This window comes from Drosophila biarmipes, chromosome 3L, assembly GCF_025231255.1.
Source record: "Drosophila biarmipes strain raj3 chromosome 3L, RU_DBia_V1.1, whole genome shotgun sequence".
In the NCBI taxonomy this organism is placed as follows: Eukaryota; Metazoa; Arthropoda; class Insecta; order Diptera; family Drosophilidae; genus Drosophila; species Drosophila biarmipes.
The window spans coordinates 14,707,616-14,729,550 of record NC_066613.1 but is presented as its reverse complement, the minus strand read 5'-3'; the positions used below and the strand labels follow the sequence as shown (position 1 = coordinate 14,729,550).

General features: G+C 46.6%; 9 protein-coding genes across 10 annotated transcripts; 5 read left to right on the top strand and 4 right to left on the bottom strand.

Annotated features, from left to right (window-relative positions):
- The first annotated feature begins 334 nt into the window (after nucleotides 1-334).
- LOC108028649 (N-acetyltransferase eco) lies at nucleotides 335-3,966 on the top strand. The gene is made up of 2 exons (XM_017100574.3): nucleotides 335-3,499; nucleotides 3,555-3,966. The coding sequence occupies exons 1-2, from the start codon at nucleotides 432-434 to the stop codon at nucleotides 3,757-3,759; spliced, it is 3,273 nt and encodes a 1,090-aa protein (XP_016956063.1). The 5' UTR covers nucleotides 335-431; the 3' UTR covers nucleotides 3,760-3,966.
- A 400-nt stretch (nucleotides 3,967-4,366) lies between these two features.
- LOC108028551 (uncharacterized) lies at nucleotides 4,367-5,505 on the top strand. The gene is made up of 3 exons (XM_017100454.2): nucleotides 4,367-4,520; nucleotides 4,716-5,056; nucleotides 5,314-5,505. Exons 2-3 carry the CDS (start codon nucleotides 4,763-4,765, stop codon nucleotides 5,503-5,505), a joined length of 486 nt encoding a protein of 161 aa, XP_016955943.1. The 5' UTR covers nucleotides 4,367-4,520; nucleotides 4,716-4,762.
- A 6-nt stretch (nucleotides 5,506-5,511) lies between these two features.
- Nucleotides 5,512-6,375, top strand: LOC108028553 (uncharacterized). The gene has a single exon (XM_017100456.3). It carries the CDS (start codon nucleotides 5,512-5,514, stop codon nucleotides 5,683-5,685), a length of 174 nt encoding a protein of 57 aa, XP_016955945.1. The 3' UTR covers nucleotides 5,686-6,375.
- A 103-nt stretch (nucleotides 6,376-6,478) lies between these two features.
- On the bottom strand, nucleotides 6,479-10,471 carry LOC108028550 (structure-specific endonuclease subunit SLX4). 2 transcript variants are annotated; one of them, XM_017100450.2, is made up of 5 exons: nucleotides 10,327-10,471; nucleotides 9,719-10,242; nucleotides 8,711-9,649; nucleotides 8,602-8,646; nucleotides 6,479-8,548 (listed from the first exon to the last, which is right to left on the bottom strand). In XM_017100450.2, the coding sequence occupies exons 1-5, from the start codon at nucleotides 10,371-10,373 to the stop codon at nucleotides 6,672-6,674; spliced, it is 3,432 nt and encodes a 1,143-aa protein (XP_016955939.1). In that variant the 5' UTR covers nucleotides 10,374-10,471; the 3' UTR covers nucleotides 6,479-6,671. The 2 variants fall into 2 exon arrangements, with proteins under 2 accessions (XP_016955939.1, XP_016955940.1); XM_017100451.2 differs by having other exon boundaries at nucleotides 8,401-8,548; nucleotides 8,602-8,641.
- On the bottom strand, nucleotides 10,188-10,827 carry LOC108028552 (uncharacterized). Its single transcript, XM_017100455.3, has 3 exons — nucleotides 10,592-10,827; nucleotides 10,327-10,535; nucleotides 10,188-10,242 (listed from the first exon to the last, which is right to left on the bottom strand). Exons 1-2 carry the CDS (start codon nucleotides 10,714-10,716, stop codon nucleotides 10,373-10,375), a joined length of 288 nt encoding a protein of 95 aa, XP_016955944.1. The 5' UTR covers nucleotides 10,717-10,827; the 3' UTR covers nucleotides 10,188-10,242; nucleotides 10,327-10,372.
- A 527-nt stretch (nucleotides 10,828-11,354) lies between these two features.
- On the top strand, nucleotides 11,355-13,952 carry LOC108028534 (major facilitator superfamily domain-containing protein 1). Its single transcript, XM_017100430.3, has 2 exons — nucleotides 11,355-11,502; nucleotides 11,574-13,952. Exon 2 carries the CDS (start codon nucleotides 11,887-11,889, stop codon nucleotides 13,324-13,326), a length of 1,440 nt encoding a protein of 479 aa, XP_016955919.1. The 5' UTR covers nucleotides 11,355-11,502; nucleotides 11,574-11,886; the 3' UTR covers nucleotides 13,327-13,952.
- A 54-nt stretch (nucleotides 13,953-14,006) lies between these two features.
- On the bottom strand, nucleotides 14,007-16,667 carry LOC108028533 (RINT1-like protein). The gene is made up of 5 exons (XM_017100429.3): nucleotides 16,440-16,667; nucleotides 15,557-16,384; nucleotides 15,274-15,499; nucleotides 14,425-15,217; nucleotides 14,007-14,353 (listed from the first exon to the last, which is right to left on the bottom strand). Exons 1-5 carry the CDS (start codon nucleotides 16,578-16,580, stop codon nucleotides 14,167-14,169), a joined length of 2,175 nt encoding a protein of 724 aa, XP_016955918.1. The 5' UTR covers nucleotides 16,581-16,667; the 3' UTR covers nucleotides 14,007-14,166.
- A 244-nt stretch (nucleotides 16,668-16,911) lies between these two features.
- LOC108028744 (kalirin) lies at nucleotides 16,912-19,207 on the top strand. The gene is made up of 4 exons (XM_017100712.3): nucleotides 16,912-17,145; nucleotides 17,208-17,765; nucleotides 17,822-18,375; nucleotides 18,433-19,207. Exons 1-4 carry the CDS (start codon nucleotides 17,013-17,015, stop codon nucleotides 19,111-19,113), a joined length of 1,926 nt encoding a protein of 641 aa, XP_016956201.1. The 5' UTR covers nucleotides 16,912-17,012; the 3' UTR covers nucleotides 19,114-19,207.
- LOC108028745 (uncharacterized protein F13E9.13, mitochondrial) lies at nucleotides 19,072-20,221 on the bottom strand. Its single transcript, XM_017100713.3, has 3 exons — nucleotides 20,072-20,221; nucleotides 19,920-20,002; nucleotides 19,072-19,867 (listed from the first exon to the last, which is right to left on the bottom strand). The coding sequence occupies exons 1-3, from the start codon at nucleotides 20,145-20,147 to the stop codon at nucleotides 19,199-19,201; spliced, it is 828 nt and encodes a 275-aa protein (XP_016956202.1). The 5' UTR covers nucleotides 20,148-20,221; the 3' UTR covers nucleotides 19,072-19,198.
- Between the last annotated feature and the right edge of the window lie 1,714 nt (nucleotides 20,222-21,935).

The window sequence follows — 21,935 nt, the reverse complement described above, 5'->3', positions numbered from 1 at the left end:
AACATTTTAATCTTTTAACTTACATTAAAAATAAAATATATGTTCCTTAAAAGTTTCTAAGGTGTAGCTATTTAAAGAAAAAAATTCTTTTACACCAAAATATAACAAATTATTATTTCCAATTGATTTCAATATGATTTTGGGTAATACGATTTTTTAACAAGGTAATTCAAATGTTGACACCTTATAAAAAATATTTTTTAATATTTTATAACTTTAAAAACAAAAATGTAGCTCTAAAATCGAATATAGTGCTAGCGTAAAAAATTAGAATGACCGTTTTGTGATCTCCATACAACGGGTAACCAAATGAGTGTTGGCAAACGCCTGCGATCGGTTCGAGCTTTCCCAACACTGGGCAGCCACAAAAAAGCGCGAAGGAGTCTCAATTTGGACAAAGTTAATGCGAAATAAAAGATTTTCGCGCGATCATGGAGACGCCGGCAGGTAGTGGGGGCTCGAAGCGGTCCACGCGCATGCCCACTCCACGCCTCTCCGAGCGCAAGCGGCAACTGTTCGGCAGTCCGGTCTCCAGGCTGCGAAAGATCAACGACGACGACGAGGATGAGGACGTAGACAGTCTGGGTATCTTGCCGCTGAAACCCCATGTGGCGGCCAATATGCAACGGAGGAGTCTCTTTGGCGAGGGAGCTAAGGCAGGGAGCGGCAGTGCCAACAGCAGTCCAGAAACCAACAAGGAGAACAAGAAAACCCGCAGCGGGGTAGTTGTGGCTGCCACGGCGGATCAACTGCCTCAGTTGTTCACCTCCACCATGCGGCTGAATAGCAACAGCAGCAGCAACAGTCGCAACAGCAGCCCCCGCACACCCAAGCTGCGAGCCAAGCGAGCAGATTCCTCGATGTCATCGCCCACATCCTCTTCCGCGGGGTCACCATCCCCAGGGGGCAGGTCTAGACCCATGCAGGAAATCAAGACCAGCTGCAGACGCAGTCCACGTACCGCCAGTGCGCAGAAGAATCAGGAAGAACTGTCTTCACCAGAAACTTTCCAGAAGAAACTAAGCAAGGTGGCAGATATGTTGATGAAGCGACAATATACAAAAGCTGATGTGGTGGCACCAAGAGGAAGGCACAGTCTCAACTTAAAGACCACCGCCCAAGTACACACCGTCAAACCCAAAAGGGTTAGCCTGGAAAGCAGCTCCAAACGGAGGAAGTCTACCGACACGGAATCCGATTCGGAGGACGGGAATGCTCCAATAAGTAAAGCCCCAAGGAGGAATGAACACAGCAAGAGCAGACCAACTAAAATGGAGAGTCGGGAGAGGAACACAGCGTTAAAAGAAGCAGCTAGCGAAGTACCTATTCTAAAAACCAAAACAGAGTCCTTGGAAAGAGGAAGTAGGAATCCAAAAAGTCCTACTGAAAGAGAAGTTAGTGAAACCACAACAGTGAAACCCAGAAACAGTACCAGAAGAACAAAATCCCCAGTTAAAATGCCCAATTCGAATGACAAAGAAATGGCGATTGCCAAGGCCTCAACAGAGATTCTAGAAAACAGTCTTAAAGAAACCAAACCTCCAGTTGAACTGTCCAGTTCAGAGATTGTTGAACCAATAGGTAGTCCAGAACACAGAAGTATTCCAGTTGAAGTGTCAGCTTCGGATGCAGAAGCACCGAATCGTAATGCCCCAAAGCGCGGCCACCTGGAAACCTTATCCAACTTGGCTGTTTCTTCAACGGAGTCCGATTCTGGATCCCCACAAACCAAGATGCGCAAGATGTCGCTGAAGAGCAGTATTCCCACCATGGCCTTCTATTCTCACAGTGGAGCATCTGCTACAAAGTCGAAAGCTTCGTCCAACACACCTAAGACTTTTCTCCGTCGACCGATAAAAATCTCGCCAAACTCCCGCCCAGTCCTGGGTATCAATAAGGGAGTTCGGCACAAAATTCGCAAACGCCACGGACTGACAAACCGACTGCCGCACAGCGACTTGGACAATATCCTCAGCTCCCTTAACAACGAACGGCTGAGGAACCTAATCACCACTAAGAGAGAGGAGCGCGCGAAGGTTGAGGAAGTGCATCAGATTCTGCGCAGTGCCAGGGATCCAATCAAGATGGCCAAACCATTAAGTGTGATTGAAGCCGACGATGCCAACAATAATAACAATGTGCCAGAGAACTTGTGGCAAGAAACCTCCGCCGACTTCTCCGACCTTAGTGAGGATGAGCAGAAGGTGTTCATCGACGATCCTGTCATAGAATTGGAGCCCATCATACCGATAATCCGCCACGAGCCGGTCCACAGTTCGCCGCCCGCCGACCAAGCGGATCTCAGTAAGCGCAAGTTCTTCAAGTCGGGCCGACGGAGCAGCACCTGCATGGAAGTAAGAATTACGGACAACATCCGAGCCAGCGTCAGCCAGGGCAAGATCGCCCTGGTCCAAACGCCACGCCGAAAGCCACGACAAGTGCGGGTGAAGTCGGCAACGATCTTTTCAGCTGAGCAGGCCACTGTGGATGCGATCCTGAAGAACCTGGACGACACGGTGATAGACGAAATTGTTGAATCGAAACCGCTGCCGGATATCAAGCCCATGGAGGCGGAGGACACACCCATGGAAACGGAGCCCTTGCCGGATATAATTGAGTATGCGCCAGAAGAGACAATTGCAGAAATTGATGCCTTCGCCGAATTTCGTAAGCGTTTGCCATATCAAACCAATGATCCTGAAATCGTGGAGCAGCAGCAAATATTACTGGAGTTCCTCATCAGCAATAACATTTGTACAGAGCAAAATTTTGAGATTTTCATAGCGAATCCGGACAATTATAAGGAGGAGGCCAATAGGATTGTGGACGAATTGTATATGGTAGTCAACAGCGAAGAGGCAACACAGCTCGCACAGATGGAAACCTTGCAGGAACCCGCGCTGGATATTCCCCCACCACAGGATCCTCCAACCACAGAGGAGGTCCACCCAAAGCTATTTCCGATATTCACGCAGCGACTGCAGCCCGTTGTCCAGAAATCGATGCGTCGTCGGCCGGATACTTCGATGAGATTGCTGTCAGCAGCCGGGGGATCCAATCAGTACCAGATCGATGCTGGTCAGAAGGCTTTCGGAGCACGGCAGTGCCAGCAGTGCGGATTGGTGTACACCGTTCACGAACCGGAGGAGGAGCAGCTGCATCGGGAGTACCACAACTCGATCCATGTGCTGCGATTCAAGGGCTGGATCGACGAGGACATTGTGGCCGTCTATCCGGAGTGGGCCAGCGATGGTCGCATCATACGGATTAACGAACGCGCTCCGGCCGTCCGACTCGAGAGACTCCGGGATCTCATCGGAGTGGTGGACAAGGAGCTGGGGTACTCCTCGTACATCGTGCCAAAAATCTTTGTTGCCTTCTTGGCGGTACGGAAGCAGCAGATTGTGGGTTTCTGCCTGGTGCAGCCCCTGTCTAAGGCCCATCGGTTTATCCAGGTGGACGGCACGGATTACTTCAGTGAGGAGAGCTACCCGGCCAGGTGAGGATTGTTTTTTATTTTGTTGTATCATACGCTAATCGATTCCTTATTTCAGTTGCGGTGTGTCCCGAATCTGGGTTTCTCCACTGCATCGGCGGTGCGGAATCGCCAGGAAGCTGTTGCGGGTCGTCCAGTGCCACACGGTGCTGGGTCAGGAGATCGCCAAGGAGTGCATCGCCTTCAGCACACCCACCGACGATGGACGGTGTCTGGCGCGCCAATTCACCGGGCTGGATAACTTCCTGACCTACGACCAGTGATCGGGGAAAACGGCTATTGAATAGCTGGATTATTTTTGAGTTAGGATTGCTTCGGAACCTGTACTAGTTGATAAGCAAATGCGATTTATGTTACAAGCGGCGAGAAGGCGCGGCATTTACTTTGTTTTCATTTGTGGGTCTGAAGACGCCCGTTTATTATGCAATAAATTTGATTTCTTTCCTTTTCGCGTTAATTTCAAAAATATAGATATACTGTTTTGAACTTATTTCTTAAGGGTGGGACGGTGGATGCGTGCCGGTACAGTCATTCATCTGAACTTTACAAAGTAAATCCTGTAAATAGGATATTTCAAAAAAATTCGTTTAATATGAATATAAAATAAAGTAACAATATTAAATAAATAAATTTCATATAATTTAATTTTGTATGGAATAAAAATCATTTTATCAAAGTGCATTTGTCAGCAAACCATTTTTTTTTTTTGTTTTTAAAATTTATTTTTGTGTAGTTTTTATATATTTTTTTAAATATATACATTATTTTAGTAAGTGATTCCCAAAAATATGCACTAAATTATTTTTAGCTCGCGCAATTGCGATCGATATCACACCGTTATCGATCGCTTGCAACCCTGCGGCACAACCAACAAGTGCCACCACTATCTCACTGAGCCAGGCTTTGGGCGTTGTTTTCGTAGCTGCAAAGTGGCTGGAAATTGGTGTATTTCGGGACTTTAATTACCTAAACCACTTGAATGGGACTTGTGCCAATCTCAGTGAGCTCCAAACCTGCGCCAATGGTAAGTGCATTCCACCTCTAAGCAGGGAACTCCAAGTCTTCTGCCAAGTTTACTTTGGTGACGCCACGCCCAATGTGACAAATAAGAGTCGGAACTGGTGGCAATTGGTTTCGGGGTGCAAGTGTGGCAAGCAGCATGGTGGTTGAGCCTGAAACGCTTTCTCATTGTTACTCCTCTTTCCCCACCTGCCTCCAGACATTTGAGCATTGAACGCTGTTCAAGTACCACACCCCTACAAGACTATGTCCACAATCGAAGAGGAACGCAAGGCGTACGAGAATAATCCCTACTTCACCGGCCACATCTACGGCAACTTCTCGCCGTTTTATGTGACCATCTCCATCTGCACGGTTGTCCTGGGCTCGATCATCTTACTGAACATTATCCTGGGCTGCTGCTCCAAGCACCGCAAGTACTGGCAGGACAGGCACACGGGCAACCGCTGGTTGGTTTCCATTTGGTCCGCCACGCCCCACAACCAGCCGCCACTGGACTTCACCGAACTGAAGGACGCCTCCTACTTCACGCGTTTCTATGTGAGTAAATTTATGGAGATGGAGAGTCTTAAGGGACTAATTGGTTCTTTAGACCTTAGGAATATTCCCAAAAAACTTTAAAGTTTTACTTAAATGACTCCTGATCCCTTATCTTTAGAATCCAGTTTTTGTACTTGAAATACAACTTTTCTATATCCAACAAAAAATCGCTTAACATTTTTTGGGAAGCATTATGTTAAACGTTGTTAAAAACATTAGGTCAAGGAATTTTTTTTTACAATTTTTGCTTCTTCCAGCCAACTACTCATCAGCAAGTGTTCCCCGACGACGTTGTGATTGGCGTTGACGATTTGGAGCCCGTGCACCAGGCGCATCATCACCACCAGCAGCAGCACCAGCGTCCACCTCGCCCAGAGGGTCGTACCCTGCACCAGCAACGCCAGCGCGAGGAATACGTGGAGCTGCAGAAGCGCGAGAGCGACATCTAAGTTGTAATGGCTCTTTACTTCCTTTATCCCGCCGTGGCCGCCATCGCCCTGTTTATCGTGGGCGTAATCATTATCATGCTGCGCTACGGACCGCGTTTGTGCGGCCTGCGCCACCATGCTCTCCCGGACGACGACGATCTAAGGGGCAAGACGTACGAGCACGAGATTAGCTATGCTTAATCTCTTTTTAAGGGGTGTCCCAGGAATTTCTTCCCACCATAAGAAGCCCAAAAACCACTTTAAAACGCCGTAAATATTTTTAGAACAATCGCTAATATTCTTCTTTTCAAAGTCTGAGTTACAACGAAATCAGCAAATCTTTAACATTTTTCAACCGTCCTAAATATGATTAGACTTCTTGGGCACCCCACCTTATTATTTACTTCTTACACATGCCGGCAATGTTACGAATTGCTTCTTATATATCTCCCTGAAACTAATCCTAGCTGCTGTAAGACCCCACTAACCTTTCTGCACCCAACAATCATTATTATTTTGCATGCAGTACAAATAGCTTCATTAGCAACTAGTTTTGTTCAAGCCGTTCCCATTCCATGAATCACAATCAGACAATGTGCCTTCAATGTAGAGACTCGTGAGTAAATTATACCGTCCAAGTGTCTTTTAGTGCCGTAAGATCGAACTGTATTAAAATGTATTGGTTTATACCCTTTTTGGGTAGTCTACAGATGCTGCATTTAATGTCGTCCACTATTATATTTTTATAAAACATATCAGTGTCTTGTATGTACAACAGTTAATGCAAACTCTTTACATTTGTATTCGTCAAAATAGTACCCTAATTTTGTATTCTGAAATTTCATCAATAAATCTTCAAGTTACGGCCCAGAAAATTAAAAAAAAAAAAGATGTTGTTTGAGTTAATAGATGGTACCTGGAAATTTAAATTTAATTTATGGCAATGTTTAAAGTTCAAGCATTATTTTAATAAAATATAAAGTAAAGGGAAAAATAGTATAGAGTCGAATATATATTTTCAGTTATAAATTTACAGATAATAATTTTACATCGCAAAATGCCAAATAACAATGTCTTACTCAAAAGAACATAATAATTAATACTAGAAATTAATACAAAGCATTCGGAATAAGGTATAACTATAAAGGAATCTTATAACAGGTGATGCAGCAAACGGAAACGACGATCTACTTTCTCTTAGACGGCTTCTTTGGATGTTTCCGCACATGACGCTCCGCCTGCTTATCGGGAGCAGCCAGATCATAGCGAAAGATAATGCAACGCCGGTCAAAGAAGGTCTTCAAATCCTTGGGATCGTACCGGTGACCCAAGTGCTTTAAGTATAAATAGACTTCCTGCAAATCGATGGGCTCATACATGAGCACGCTCTCGTGCAGTTGCGGATTGGCGCAGAGAAGATTGTGCCAGGCGATGTGAAGCGGCACCAGCGGCTGTGGCGTCTTCTTGGAAACGTTCGTTTGCAGGACGAAAGTCTCAAAGTCATCGCAAAGACTCGGCGGAAGGGATTGGGAGAAACGCAGCAGCTCCTCACCATAGGCATCCTTAAATTTGAAATCCTTTTTCGGCTCAGTTGGCGTCAGGGAGACTTCTGTGGTTGCTTTGATCAGCCTTGAGTGGGGTTTCTCCATCATCACGGGAGTTGATTTCGAGCGGACAATGGGCTCTGGTCTGGGCGGGAAATCCTGAGCATCAGCTGTTTTCATAATAGGATGCGTTTGGTTGTAGATAAATTCTAGCATTTTAACGGCCTGCTTGCGTTTGAGTGGTTTTATGCCATAGTTGTAAAGCTGCTGGAGAATCTCGGACTCTGAAAGAGTAGTGAAATCTGGCTTGGGTGTATGACAAACCCGTACAGTGTATACGTTTCCATCTACCTCCACCTGCTCGGGTACAACTGGTGCTTGCTCCTTTGAAGCACTTGGCTCCGGTGTTGCCGTGGTTTTGATTTCACCCTTTAACAAAAGATCCAGACCACTTGGCATGGCGTTTGCCTGGGCAGCAACAGAGGCATCCTTTGTGCTTTTAAAGACCATCTGGTCGAATTCATCAAAGTCGTCCTCCGAACCATTGTCAGGTTTGCTTATCTTCGCCAGCAGTTCATTGAATTTGTGACTACTCCTGCGAGCCAGCGGCTTGGCTGGTGCATCTAAAAACGAAGCCTCCGCCCAGTTTATATCCCCATTTGATGGGGAGTCCTTTTTCATTGGGCTCTGAAAATCAGAGAGGCTATAGGGCTGAGATGGAGCAGCATCCAGTATCCCAAACTCAGCTCGCTCCTTGCTAAGAGCACTCTTATTCGGCGAATGTGAGTTCTGTGAACCATTTTCATCCGCACTGAAAGACTTCAGAAAGGCATCCAGATCGTCTTCAGTTTGGAATTGTGGAATAGCCCGCTTTTTGGTTACCGGAGAAGCAAAGCAGCTGTCTGAGCTTTCCTCCTCCTCCACATCCAGATTCTTAACTGTTTTATTGGCCTTCCAAATGGAATAATTGATTTCCTCGTCGGAGAGCAGCACCACATCGCTTTCGTCGTCACTGTTTTGCGTTAAGTCCACACTTGCATCCGAGTGTTTATAAGGAGAAGCCGCAGGTGATACTCCCTTCTCAGGTGTTAAGTTCATTTTCCAGTTTAGCGGACTTTTGAAGCTGTAGTCCGTTGATAAGCTAACGCTCCTTCGCACTGAGTTCTTCGAGAAGTTGAGTTCACTAAAGCTCCCTAAACTCTGTTTCGAGTGGTTTGGAGTGGTTACAATATCTAAATGACACGATGACTGCTCAAAACTTCTCAAGTCACTTTCTGTGCTGAAGAAAAAGTCATCTTTGTGCTCATTTTCTTCTGCTTTCCTTGAAGGAAACGTATCCACCTTCGAGTACTTAATGTATAGTTCTTTTGAGATGGGACAGCTTTCTTCCTGGGAACTGTAATTTAGAAGAACATCCCCACTAGAACCAGATTCGGGTGGTGCTTCTTTCGTGGTTTTCTCATAAACATCTGACATTTCAAACTCTTGCGTTAGGTCAATGAAGTCATTTATGGGTTCACCTTAAAAAAATGTGGTTATCATTTTGTACATATAAACACCCTCATTATCTTACCATCAAAAGAAGTCTTCTGCTGTGAAGCGTTGGAAACAGTCTTTACTAGAGGTAAATTAAGATATTTTTTAGAATAAATTGCACATCCGCTACAAATTAATATTTTTACCTTCATCTCCTGAACTGGAGAACACTTCATAGGTGGTTATTTGACTAGCTCCTTCAATGCTATATTTCATTTCAAATTCCTTCACCGGAGAAGATGATTCAGATATGCTGATATTTTTGTAAACCTTCATGGAGAGCTCCCTAACCTCTTCGGGTTCTTTAGAGATAGAAGCCGTTGCTGTATCCGGCTCATCATCAGAATCCGCAAAGAGATCGGGGGAGATGCATCGAGTTGTTTGATTAGGAATGGTTAAGTTGGCTTTTGGGGTCGTGGGTTGCAGGTTTTCTTTCTCTTCCATTGCCATTCTAGCTCGCTTATCTGGCGGCTCCTTGGATGGACTGCTACTAGTCGATGATATTTCGGGCTCCACACTTTTACATACTTTGGAGTCATCTTCGATCATGTTTTCGACCACCAGCTTTTCCAACTCATCTAGTTCCTCAGCTACTTGTTGTTCCAACATCTGTTGATCGCCGAAATGCTTTTCCAACTCTTCATAGACAAGTTCAAGTTGCTGCCTCAACTGGCGGGATTTCGGGGTCTCCCGCTCTGGAGACAAGTCTCTTCCCTGTATGGCAGCGAAGCTCTTGAGGAGATGATGGGCAGGCGTTTGGCTAACTTCAACTAAGCCGGATACATAATAAAGACTTAAATCTTCAATGGCACCTTCGCTCGGTTCTCGAAGGATCTGAGATTTACTTTTAGCTCTGAGTTGCTGAAGGGACGAACTAATCACAGTATAGGGCGGCATCAAACGGTCTTTGCCCTTGGGTTCTTTCGTGCGCACTTGATGAGCCAGCAGTGCTGAAACCTTGTCCTCGAGCTTCTTCTGCTGCACTTCGGGATTACGTAGGGTTAGGGCAGTGAACTTATTGGCCCACTTGCCACGTCTGCCACCTTTTCCAGCCATCACAGGCAGGACGGCCAAGGATTTGTAATCTGAAATTGAGGAAAGTGGAAGGTGTATTTAAAGTTTTGTTATCAAGAAGTCTGAGACCAGCTACTTACCTTCCTTAGCGGCTGTGCGAAAGCCATACTTTTGCAGCTTGAGCCTTATTTTCTCAGTTGATGCCTCGTCATCATCCACGAGGTCAACTACTGCGTCCTCGTCGTCGTTCAGGCGCAGGCGTCCCTGCTTCTCAGCCTCCGACTTGGACAGCGCCAGCGCCATTTCAATGTCATCTGGACTGAAGTTGTCCGCCATGCAGTGCTGGGCGGTCACCTCAGCGAAGATCTGCTCGTTCTTTAGGAAGTTACTGATACTAGGCTGCTGTTTGCTTCTCCCACGTCCTCGACGGGCAGTAGATGAGGTGGATCCACTGCTCCCCTTGATTTTGGGTGCCTTTTTGGGTTTGGGTCCTGGTTTCTCAAAGACATTGCTGGCGCGTATTGGTTTTATTTTGGGAGCGGGTGGATCAGGCTCTCGTGGAATAAAGAATACAGACGTGACATCCTCTCCACTATCCTCGGGTGTGGCTAAAAAGTTGGATAGCGATAAGTCATCATTGGATGCTTTGGTGCTTCGCGTTGATCTTGGGATGGAAGAATAACAAGGCCTTTGGTTAGATAACTACAAACATTTTATTGTTTAACAAGTAAGATTGAATTAAAATTACCGAGGCTGTAGGTTTTTGAAGTTCGCCTTTCTCGTCTTGCGATCCATTATAGATTCCTCTGCTCCTCGCTTTCCTTGATGGCCTCCTCAATGAACTTCGAGGTCCTCGGGGCGCCAAACTCGAAGAGTCCCTTCCTGTCGCGCTCCTGTTCTGTTTGGGCCACTGCCTGGCACAGTTTTTCGTTGGCAATGCGCTGGATGGGCGTCAGGCTGTAAGGGGAGATGCATTAGAACCTTATTTATAAGATTATTTCACAAGAACCCACCTCCAAATTCCGAACAGCACCGTTCCTGCGGCCAACAGGGCATAGGCGAATCTATTGCGGTACGTGAAGGATGGTGTACCGTGGGTGCGTCTGGGCTTCCGCTTGGTAATGTCAATGGGATCCATTGCTTTAAATGCCGCTGGATTATATAATTAAATACATTTTACCCGGTAAAAATCAAGAAAACATGCTTCAACTTGGCGTTGCTGATCCAGGGTTGCCAGGCCATGCCAAACTGTATCATAACAAAGGAAACCTTATAATAAAAGAGATTCTGTATTTAGGTAAGAGAACGGCAAATGTATCTTAACTATAAAAATAATTTTACTTAAGCACAGTTAATAAATGTGTTGTAAGGTATTAAAAAAAATGTATTTTTAAGGGTACTTCATATTTTATTAAAACCGTTAATCGCTAAATATTAATTGTAAAATTAACTAAAAGCAGCTGATAATTTAAGCTAGAGAAATGAATTAAGTAATGAATTTAATGTAAGAGTAACTATATAATTTAAATCATTTAAACTGTTCTAAGTCATATCAAATTATTGGTAAAATATGTTACTGATTCCTTCTTTCGTTAAAACACATTCATATTTAAAATTTGGACAACTTTACCTATATGTTTTTTAAAAAATCCCTGCATCATTAAGGGCAACCAGTAAAACAGCAAACAAAACCTGTTGAGCAGAAAGAACACCCCTAACCTTTATGTCCTATGCCCAGCTGTTTGCCTGCACCTGCAGCGCAGTCGACAACCCTGTCCCGCAGCGAGTTGGCAGTCCCACCAGTCTATATGCGTAATTAATGGTAATTAGGCAGCGAAAACAATTTAGTTTCATTCGATCAGAGCCCCCATAAAGTGCGGGTGCACACGTCACTGGGCATTTGCATAACCGAGCGACCATCGCTGTAAGTGGAGTGCGAAAGCTGATAACCGCTGGACCCAGAGACAACTAATCCGAACTACAATCGAAATCCAGGCAGGCAGCAACAACAAGCACTGTTAGACAAAGGGTACTAGTGCGAGTACAGTAAACAAAAACAAAAGCAGCGAGATAAGCGACGCAAGACAAAGCAGAGGCGAAAGCAGAAGAGTTCAACTCGCCCGTTGGCAGAAACTGATACAATTATTTTGCAGAAACGGCAGAAAAAACAAAACAAAACGAAACGAAAAGAAGAGCTGCAGCAGGAAATCAGAAAGCGGATTATTAATCACACACTTTCGGATACGCCCATTCCGTGGACTCGGTTCCAATCGCTGCTCAGTACGGACTGAGCCAGCCGTGAGTAGAGATGGCGCGCGAGGACGAGGAACGCATCGTGGACAATGAGGAGGTGTCGCATCCCACGGAGGAGGACGCGGTGGCCGGACGGGGTGGCGGTCGGCGGGACAACGAGCTGAGCCTTCCGTCGGGCGGCTGCTGCATGCCCTCCAGCACGGGTCACCGGTTCTTGGCGCTGGTGTTCATGTGCCTGCTGGGTTTCGGCTCCTACTTCTGCTACGACAACCCCGGTGCCCTGCAGAACGTCTTCAAGAGGGACCTCGACCTATCCTCCACCCAATTCACGCTCATCTACTCCATCTACTCGTGGCCCAATGTCGTGCTGTGCTTCGTGGGCGGATTCCTGATTGATCGCCTCTTTGGCATTCGACTGGGCACCATTATCTACATGCTGATCCTGCTGGTGGGCCAGCTAATCTTTGCCTTTGGCGGCATACTGGACGCCTTCTGGATAATGATTCTAGGTCGATTCATCTTTGGCATCGGCGCCGAGTCCCTGGCCGTGGCCCAGAACAGCTATGCGGTGCTCTGGTTCAAGGGCAAGGAACTGAACATGGTCTTCGGACTGCAGCTGTCGGTGGCCCGTTTCGGCAGCACCGTCAACTTCTGGGTGATGCAGCCCATCTACGACTACGTCAGTAAATTCTACCAAGGATACACCGCTCTGGGCGTCGTTCTGCTGCTGGCCACGCTTACCTGTGTGATGTCCATGGTCTGTGCCCTCGTCCTCGGCTGGATGGACAAACGGGCCGAACGGATCCTGCAGCGAAACACCAACCCGGCTGGTCAGGTTCCCAAGCTCACGGATGTCTTCTCGTTCAAGCCGCCATTCTGGATGGTTTCCATTATTTGCGTGGCCTACTATGTGGCCATCTTTCCGTTCATTGCCCTGGGACAGAAGTTCTTCGTTGACCGTTTTGATTATACTCCGGCCCAGGCCAACACTGTGGACTCGCTGGTGTATCTGATTGCAGCCGTATCGTCGCCCGTCTTTGGATTCATCATCGACAAGTTGGGCAGGAATGTGACCTGGGTGTTTACCGCAACGCTGACCACCATCGGAGCGCATGCCCTGCTCACCTTTACTCAGCTGTCACCCTACGTGGGCATGGTCATCATGGGACTCTCGTATTCCATGCTGGCCGCCAGCCTTTGGCCCTTGGTGGCACTCATCATTCCGGAGTACCAGTTGGGCACGGCCTACGGTTTCTGCCAGTCGATCCAGAATCTTGGTTTGGCCGTCATCACCATCCTGGCTGGTATCATTTCGGATAAGAGCAAAGGAGAGCATATGTGGCTGCAGCTGTTCTTTATGGGCTGGCTGACTATTGCCCTAATCGCCACCGGTGTCATGTGGGCCTACAACAACAAGCATCGCGGTAATCTCAACATGACGCCCCAGCAGCGGGCACAGTTCGTCAGCGCCGAGAATTATCAGAACTTTGAATAGAGAGGGATACAAAGGCGAACGGGACCCGCAGATCGGATTATTATCGGTTATTTAGTGTAGACATAAAGTTATTCTCTGCGGGCAATGCGCCTTGATCTTGTTCCACGATGTGATGATGATGTGTGATGTGCGTCTCGAGTCGCAAATTGGTATTTACTAACTGCAATTGTTTGTCAACCGAGGACGGGCGATATACAATACGCCCTGATCAGCCGTGAATCAGTCAGTATTGGATGTGTCAAATGCGGTATCTGCGATTCGAGCCCGATCAGGCCGGGTATATGCTATTTTACGCTATGTATTTTTAGAGCAATTTATTATTACAGTTACCGCATGTTTTTGTGTCAACGTTTTACCAATTAAAGCAAACATCAAATCCTAAAACAAACTAAATGTCTAAATGTAACCAGAACTCATTGAAGACTTGCGCGCCCAGGGCGAAGATTCGGTATTTAAATGTAAATATGTATTTTACTCGAACTTATAACTCATTCACGCAACTTGATCGTTATCAGCATTTTCAGAAGTTCAAAACAACGTTCTGGTGTAATACAACTTAGTTAAATCTCCGTCTTGTTTATACACATGCCTTACTTGCAAATAAAACCTATGTAAATTAAAGTTAATTTTTATAACATTTTAATATTATTTTCATCTAGGCAAATCAAGGAAACAATATATATTTTTAAGTCAACTTTCAGTTGAAATGTATTTGATTTTATTTCGCAGAAAAGCCGGCGTGCAATCGTTGTATATATTTGAAAAATTCCTAAGGCCCAGTAAAAACGATGATTTATAATTAAAACAAAATAATCAGCTAGGTAAAAGATGTTTCATTGCCTAAAACATCTTTATGTCCGTCCTCCGCTCCAGAACCTCAATGCATTGTTTGCTATCCAGGCTGAGCACATGCAGTTCCCGCAGAGGTTTCGTTTTCTCCTCCACTGATTGATTACTGCGCAGCGTTTCCAGCAGCAACAAAGCTGTTCCTCTTGCTGCTGTCAACAGCTTGCAGGCATCGTGTATTCTGGCGAATCGAAGTGAAAGGTGTCAGGTTTATGTTTATTGTACACCGTAGCATATTTCGCGATGACTCACCTCTTGAAGAGCAGCTCCGGACGACGCGTATACTGTCCGAAAAGCGCAAATAAATTGCGCGTCATATCGTAATTGAATTGTGCTGCCCCGGCAGGTGTGAACTTCGTGTTCATGACCATGCTCTCGAGCATGAAGTCATCGATTTGATGGGCTATTAAGCGCAGCGTCTGGTTGAACAGATTGGCGGACAGTTCACGCTCCAGATTGTGCAGCAGGGTGACCAGCACCTGAAACATTTCACCGCCACTGGGCGAGAGGATAAAGGGTTCCCTGCTGTTCTGCTCAGGCATTGTGGGCCAGGTGTCATGACGATAGCTCATCGATTTTGCCTTCATCTCGTTGGTAGCCTTCGTGGCCAGATTGCGCGTGAGCTGCCTGGCCCAGTGCTCCAGCTCGGCGACAGCATGCTCAAACACCGAATTGATTTCCGTTGCATTTGGTCCAGCCAGCGCCGCATGCAAATGCAGATAGTGCACATTCTCGCCCCACTCCCGCAGCACCATTACCAGGTAGTTGATGGCGTTAAGCACGGGAATGCTCGGCACCGCTGCACTACTGTGCAGCTGCACCAGGCGTCGTCGGAAGCTATCGATCAGCTCCAGCTGCAGATGTAGGAACTGCAGTTGGTGGCCGGGCTGAATTAGCCCGTAGTAGCGATCCTTAATGGCGTCCAGCAGGCGCATGAACTGGTCCGCACACTTGGGAATTTTCAGATCGTCCTCGAATGTGTTGGGATCAATTAGCTGGAACGGCGTCTCCGCCTGCAGAATGTCATCCATTTTTTCCGCACAAACTATGTGAGTAGATTATTAAATAACTAAGCCATCGTGTACAGTGACCTTATCTCACATCGTTCTTCTAGAGAAATCCAGCGAAGCAAATACATGGGCTGAGTGATTACGGAAATAGCGCTGGGAAAACTGGCCGGATAACCAAAGGTCTCCCGCAGCTCAGACTCAAAGGCCAGCGTCTCATCCAGCAGATGGGCAAACAGAATCTCGTCTTGGGCAATCTGTTCAATGTCCACCGCAAGTTTCTCGATAGTTAACTGCACCAGACCGCGCATGAACTCCAACTGGAAAATAATAATAATTAGCATTTTATAGGATATAGAAAGCCACTTCGTACTTACCCTGAGATTGTAGTCGAGCTTGCCCGCCTTTATGGCCGATGGCTGGAATGTTTTGCCCACAAATAAATGCGTCTCCTTGCCCCAGTTGAGAATCTGCGTGTAGAACCACTCGGGTTTGTCCAGTCGATTCGTTTGCCTTGTGCCGGTGAAGTGAAATGTGAATCGCTGACGATAGGGCGCCAGCAGGAGCTGCACCACCTGGTTGATGGGCTGGCACACTATGCTAGGTGTGATGCTTAGCAGCGGCGCATGCTCTTCCGCTGGAGATTTGATCAAGAACATGTATTCGGCCAGCAGTTGGGCCTTGGCAGTGTCCCGAGTGGGTGAATAGTTGAGGGCCTGTTGCTCCAGATGCGCCCAGCGCATGCTCTTCAGCACAGCCTCGAATTCACTGGAGAGCCGCTTGAGGAGCAGCTTGTGCCAGTAGATAGCAGTGCGTTCCGCGAAGGATTTCAGGGACCTTGCCTGCACGGCCTGCAGGCGTCCCACCACGCTGTGCTCGCAATCGTTTCCCTCATAGAGGGTTAGGTAGATATTGACCAGCTTGGCCTCGTCCTTGCCATTAATAGCACTGCTTAGGGCGGCGCTGATCTCCTGGATGTCTTGAACCAAGCGCAGATACTGCGCCAAGCGCTGCAGCTGCCTCACTTTTCCTGCATCCGCGGCCACGCTATCCAGAGCGGGCTGGCACTCCTGGAGCTTCTTTTTCATCTTGGCGCCGAACTGGGCCAGCTTCTCCAGCTCGAAGTCGATGCTCTCGCAGACCTGCTGCTGGCACTGGAAGGCGGATTTGTAGCAGGACACGTTCTGGACATCCTCGTAGTCGAGCTGGTGGTGAATGGGTATTGAAAACTTAATTTTTCTGTATGGTTTTTCTCCTTACCGATTGGGACAAGGCCTGCAGGCGCTCCTTATAGTAGTTGGCTACGTTACTGGCCCGATGCAGCCGGCTGGCATCCTTGCCGAGCTCCTCATTCAGTCGCGCCACTATGCGCAGCTCCATTTCGCTCAGCTTTGCATGCATTTTGGTGCAGCAACAGCTAAAACAAAATTTAAATTAAAAACTAATCGGGCCACGAACCACGTATAAAAATAAATAGTTGTGCCCAGTGTGACCATGCTGTTTAAGCCGCTTTATCCAGAGATTACTGCTTCGCGGGCTCTTTTTTTAAACTTCCGGAATTACAGGCATTGTAAATTGACTTAAATATAACTTTATCTGAAAATAAATTATGATTCTCAATTCCCGTATATTGGTTTTGTAAATCTTTCCAGGATACGTATGTAAATTTGATGTGCGATACTCTTAAAACTCCCCTCGCTAATACGGTCTCACAGAAGGCGGTGTGGTTGTTGGTGGCACACGGTCACACCGCAGAAGCGGGCATTTGTTTAAATTGAACAGGTGTGGCGTCCTTTTTGTTTGAGATCTTCTTTTGAGAAACCCGGTTGGAAAATGTTTACGCCCAGGCAGAAAGGATACGGAAATGGCTTCATGCCCTCGCCCCAAACACCTCTGAGCTTCAGCCGGGAGCTGCGTCAAGTGCTGCAGGAGAGGAATCTCCTAACCGCCAAGTCGCGCAGAAAAGGTGAGCAACACAACAGAGCGTCGCCAGGTGGTTCGGATCTAATTGAGACTTTTTGACTACAGTTTGCTCCATGCTGGACAGCAACAACAGCAGTCCAATTGGCTCGCCCAATCCGGAGTCGGGTAAACGTTTGGGATTCCGGCGGCAGGCCATCCAGGAGATCATCTCGTCTGAAAAGTCGTATCTGGAGCAGCTGGAGCTGCTGATGAACTACTTTGTGCGCCCTTTGAAGGAGCAGGCCATCATCGATTGCTCCAATCACACCCTGCTTTTCGGTCAGATCGAGATGATACACAATCTGAACGGAGAATTTCTGCGGGAACTGGAGGCGAACATGGAGAACGTGGCGCATGCCTTCCTGAAAATGGCCCCCTTTTTCAAACTGTACTCGGTGTATGCCTTCGACTACCGCGGTGCCCTATTCATCATCCAGGATTTAATCAGCAAAAACCCGGTGTTCAGAAAGTTTCTGGAGCAGACCGAGAGTCGTCCGGAGGTGCAGCGCAAGCTCAACTCACTCATGATTGTGCCCATCCAGCGGGTTCCCAGGTATAAACTACTGCTAGAGCAAGTTCTGCTCTACACGAGTCCCGCCGATGCGGACTACAAATCCCTGAAGGGTAAGATCTAAGAATAAAGTTATCCCGATAACTAATAAAATTAAGGATGCTTTCAGAATCCGTCAAGGAGATCGAGGCCACCGCCAGCCACATAAACACCTGTGTGGAGGAGCAGGAAATCACGCAGTATCTGATTCACCTGCAAAACTCCCTGGTTAACCGGACGCCCAACATTGTGAAGCCCTCGCGACGGGTGATTAAGGAGGGCGTTCTACAGAAGATAACCCACAAGGGCACGGAAATCAAGCGGTACTGTGTGCTAATGTCGGACATATTCATGTACTGCAAGATGATCAAGGAACGTGCTCCCAATACCGTGGTGGAAAACTCCCTGGAGTGCTGCTGCATTTTTCCCTTGAAAAAGTGCAAGGTGTACGAAATGCTGCCGGGTAACTTCAAACTGACTTGCCAAAGTGATGGCATCATTTTTGGCAGTGGCGACGTGCAGCTGTCGCGCACTTGGGTGGGCTTCATCCGCGATGCCATAGATCTGCACGTACAGTGTCGAAAAACCCTACGAAAAGACTCGAGTAAAAGGACGCCCATACGCAAAAAGGACATGAAGAAGTTCGGAGCTGATTATGTACTGAGTCCCAACAAGCGCAAATGCGTAAGTACACACAAATCGTAAAAATAAGATTTAAGTTAAAAGTTCAATATATTTCAGGAATATGAGACTGTTTTTCGCAACAAGAATCGCAGCACAGATTCCGAAGAGGAGACCGAGGAAAGTGCGTGCTTTCCGCGCAAGCGAAAAGTGCCCAGTGGTCTCTTAAGGACTCCAACTTCAAATTTCATGGGAAAGCCAATTGCCTCATCGTCTATCAAACGCGTGGCGCCCCCACCACCTCCTCCTCCTCCCCCCAACGATGTGCAGATGCGGCACAAGACGGAAAGAGTGGGAGATTCGGCCTGCAAGGAGAATCGCATCTCCAAGCTGTACAAGAAGATTGCCACCGGTGACAAAGTGGCCAATGTTCGGGGGATCTTAAAGCGCACCAATGTGCCGGCACCCAGCAACGACCACGATCCCAGCTATGGATTTGCCAGTCGCTACTCGGACTCCAAATCCTATTTTAGGGCTCACAATGTGGACAACACTATACCAACATTTGTGAAGCGCGAGGATCTATTCAACGGAGAGAACATGTTTCCCGTGCATTTAAAGAGCCACGAGGAGATCTGCTCACCGCCGCAGAAGAAGCGGGTCAAGTTCGACGATACCTTGGATGCAGTGTCTCCGGTGCTGGACCAGAAGCCCTTTGCATTCTCAAGCGATGGAGCCACCACACAAAAACCCACTTCATTGCGTGAGCGAATTTATGATTTCTTTGCCAATCTATTCTAGAACTAGATGACTTCAAACTAAATCGTATACATTACTCATCGTTTACAATATTTAACCACATCAATAAAATTATTTACAATTCGGATCATTTAGATTGTCTAAGCTGGCATATTTTCTGCATAAAGGCGCTCACAGCATCTTCACTAATCTCCTCCAGCCAGTTGCCATTTCGCTTAAAGTGTGAGCCAATTATGACTGCCTGAGCATCTTTAAAGTAACTACCGATATTGTCTTTGGTAACGCCGGAGCCTATTATCAAGGGAACCTTTACCTTGCCGGAAAGCTGGTGTAGATCTTCCGGACTGGCTGCATGACCCGTTGCTGTTCCTGTGATGATTATGCCATCGGTGAGGAAGAACTCTGCCGCGTGGGCGGTTTCCAAGAGACTGACATCAGCGGTTATGGCATGTGAGCTATGTTTCTTCTTAAGATCCGTAAAAATCAGTACCTCCTCCGCGTCGATGAGCTTGCGGTAACGCAGGAGATCCCCGGCACAGGCATCCGTGTAACCCTCATCCGCCACATGACCGAAAACAAATCCCTCAGCGCGGATGAATTGCAGCTGGCTGGCTTTGGCAATGGCCAGGGCCTGTTTGTTGCCGCAGGCGAGGACCTGGACACCACATGGCGTTTCCTTGGGCACCACATCCCGCACCGCCTGAGCCAGTCGGGTCATGCAAGCCACTATCTCGGCGCCAAGGAGACGTTCCGGGACATAGGGAATGTCGTGCATGTTCTCTATAAGAACGGCGTCCTAAAAGGGACAATCAGAATATTTTTAGAGAACAGATATGTTTATATTCTACCAGTTGATGCTTCTTGTAGAGGTTGGCCTCGTATATGGCCTTCTCAATCGTCTGTTTCCAGTTGCCGGTGTATCGTGGCGTTCCTGATGTGGTTGTTCCGGATTAGAAGATATTCAGTTTGGTTGGTTGTGCGTTTTGAGAGCTTCTCTCACCTGGCAGCGCATCCACGTGTATCATGCCGATTACCTTGCATGTTTGCTGGTTGAACACCTTCAAGAATCGTTGCATGTTAAACTTTAAAGATTTCCAATTAAAATGGTCAATACAATAATATTTTTACCGGCAAACAGCTGATAAGCGTACCAGGGATGGATTGGGTCTTTGAGACCTAGTATATTATTTTTTTTCAATTACTAATTGATAGGCTAGCACAACCTTAGTCAGCTTTGAACATGAGCATAATTTTTTTTAAATTTTTCTTTTAAATTACTATATTATTTATTTTGTTCTGCATTATTGTTCACACGTTTTTTTTACATAGTATACTTTCTAGGCAATTACTGTATTATTATGACGATATTAAATTTATTAAAATAGTAAGGTTTTAGATACTTACTTTTATTCTTAATCATTTGCACTTAAATATTTAGTTGATAGCAGGTAGTTTCGTGAATTGCTTAAATGTTTTAATATTTTTGAAAAGTGTGAAGTTGAACTTCAAACCACAGTACATACATTCTGAAGGCCAGTATTCAAAACAAAGACCTCTCGAAATGGCACTTTAAATAAATGGAGAGTGCAAACGAAATCGAAAACAATTATGACACTTGGGCGGAACAATGAGGGCGGCTATCGCCCCCATGGAAACAGAAACAGGATCCAAAAAAGCAGGGCAGCAGCTACTGAAACAGCATCGGGGAATAGGAACTGGGGAAATCCGCCTACTGAACGGCTTCCCATTTGGGCTGTTCGCAGCTTCTGTTGTTCCTGTCGCCACTCTATTACATTGTTTCAGGAGCGCGGCGCCCGTTGTCCTCGAGTTTGATTTGGTGGGATGGTTGGTGTGGGAGGGGATGTGGTATATAGGAAGTGGGTGTGGGCTCGTGCCCACATCTGAATGCCGGCGCTTAGCGGAAACGGCGTCGTTCGTTCGCTCTGCGCGACAGAATTTCAATTATCACGGCGTGCTATTTTCCCTTCGGCCTCACCTTCGATTTCCACGGCCGCCTGTCCACTTTCCACCACCCACAACCATTTGTTTGTTTGTTCGGCATTGTTTTCCCGCCCTTCGAAGTGTGTGTGTGTGTGCGCATTGCAAGTCCTTTGTGCAAGTAACAATTGCGCTTTGTCCTGTTTACAATATGTAAAACGATTGTTGTAATCGACTCCACTGCTGCGGGTCCATTTGATCGAGTTCCTGTGTTTGAGCCATAAAAATGTGCAATCTAATTGAATTTTGTTTAGCGATTGATTGGCTAACAAGGTCAAGAGCACTAAAACACTGGGAGAAATAAGGATATTCTAGAAGAATATAACATAAATTTAAATTGAAATTTTAATCTTTTTTGTGCAAATTGGTCCACTAAACCTTTTCTAAAATATTTTAAAGCCCACTAAATAATATTTGTGAAGGCTAAACTCGAGTAAAAAATACTCGACCATTTTATCGTTTTTATTTTACTTTAAGTTGATAAAATCGAATTTCTCACTCAAATTCCAGCTCGTTTCACCGCCTCCCAAAGGTCCTGAACAAATATCCCGGGCAGAGTGGAAACTCTTTACCTGCTCGGCAAACAGAATAAATAATTTATAATCTGAGCGTCCTTTCGCACTTCGAAGCCCACTTCCGCCCGCAGCTCCCAGCTCGCTTTTGCCCATTTCCCACGTTCCAGCCGGTCCGCAGGACCTGTGTCCTTTGGTGTCGACTCACATGTGTGTACCCACTTTGTTCAGCTTGTAGTTGCAACAAGTTGTTTCCTTGTTTGCCCTAGTCCCCTGCCCTTGATTATGCGTGCTGCAAACAACCTTCGTCTGTGTGTTTGTCTGCACCGCACGGAGGTGGCAAACAGAAATCAT

Excerpts from the sequence above, each read along its gene's own strand:
- LOC108028533 (XM_017100429.3), bottom strand. The coding sequence starts at position 16,580 with ATGCATGCAAAGCTGAGCGAAATGGAGCTGCGCATAGTGGCGCGACTG. Across the intron at positions 16,385-16,439 it reads TGCAGGCCTTGTCCCAATCG|CTCGACTACGAGGATGTCCA; the intron begins GTAAGGAGAAAA and ends ATTCACCACCAG. Across the intron at positions 15,218-15,273 it reads GATTTCTCTAGAAGAACGAT|TTTGTGCGGAAAAAATGGAT; the intron begins GTGAGATAAGGT and ends CTACTCACATAG.
- LOC108028745 (XM_017100713.3), bottom strand. The coding sequence starts at position 20,147 with ATGCAACGATTCTTGAAGGTGTTCAACCAGCAAACATGCAAGGTAATC. Across the intron at positions 20,003-20,071 it reads ACACGTGGATGCGCTGCCAG|GAACGCCACGATACACCGGC; the intron begins GTGAGAGAAGCT and ends CAACCACATCAG. Across the intron at positions 19,868-19,919 it reads TCTACAAGAAGCATCAACTG|GACGCCGTTCTTATAGAGAA; the intron begins GTAGAATATAAA and ends TGTCCCTTTTAG.
- LOC108028552 (XM_017100455.3), bottom strand. The coding sequence starts at position 10,716 with ATGGATCCCATTGACATTACCAAGCGGAAGCCCAGACGCACCCACGGT. Across the intron at positions 10,536-10,591 it reads GTGCTGTTCGGAATTTGGAG|CCTGACGCCCATCCAGCGCA; the intron begins GTGGGTTCTTGT and ends CTCCCCTTACAG.
- LOC108028534 (XM_017100430.3), top strand. The coding sequence starts at position 11,887 with ATGGCGCGCGAGGACGAGGAACGCATCGTGGACAATGAGGAGGTGTCG.
- LOC108028744 (XM_017100712.3), top strand. The coding sequence starts at position 17,013 with ATGTTTACGCCCAGGCAGAAAGGATACGGAAATGGCTTCATGCCCTCG. Across the intron at positions 17,766-17,821 it reads GGACTACAAATCCCTGAAGG|AATCCGTCAAGGAGATCGAG; the intron begins GTAAGATCTAAG and ends GGATGCTTTCAG. Across the intron at positions 18,376-18,432 it reads GTCCCAACAAGCGCAAATGC|GAATATGAGACTGTTTTTCG; the intron begins GTAAGTACACAC and ends AATATATTTCAG.
- LOC108028551 (XM_017100454.2), top strand. The coding sequence starts at position 4,763 with ATGTCCACAATCGAAGAGGAACGCAAGGCGTACGAGAATAATCCCTAC. Across the intron at positions 5,057-5,313 it reads CCTACTTCACGCGTTTCTAT|CCAACTACTCATCAGCAAGT; the intron begins GTGAGTAAATTT and ends TGCTTCTTCCAG.
- LOC108028649 (XM_017100574.3), top strand. The coding sequence starts at position 432 with ATGGAGACGCCGGCAGGTAGTGGGGGCTCGAAGCGGTCCACGCGCATG. Across the intron at positions 3,500-3,554 it reads GAGGAGAGCTACCCGGCCAG|TTGCGGTGTGTCCCGAATCT; the intron begins GTGAGGATTGTT and ends TCCTTATTTCAG.
- LOC108028550 (XM_017100450.2), bottom strand. The coding sequence starts at position 10,373 with ATGGATCGCAAGACGAGAAAGGCGAACTTCAAAAACCTACAGCCTCG. Across the intron at positions 8,647-8,710 it reads CTCCAGTTCAGGAGATGAAG|TAAAGACTGTTTCCAACGCT; the intron begins GTAAAAATATTA and ends ATTTACCTCTAG. Across the intron at positions 8,549-8,601 it reads GCAGAAGACTTCTTTTGATG|GTGAACCCATAAATGACTTC; the intron begins GTAAGATAATGA and ends CATTTTTTTAAG.
- LOC108028553 (XM_017100456.3), top strand. The coding sequence starts at position 5,512 with ATGGCTCTTTACTTCCTTTATCCCGCCGTGGCCGCCATCGCCCTGTTT.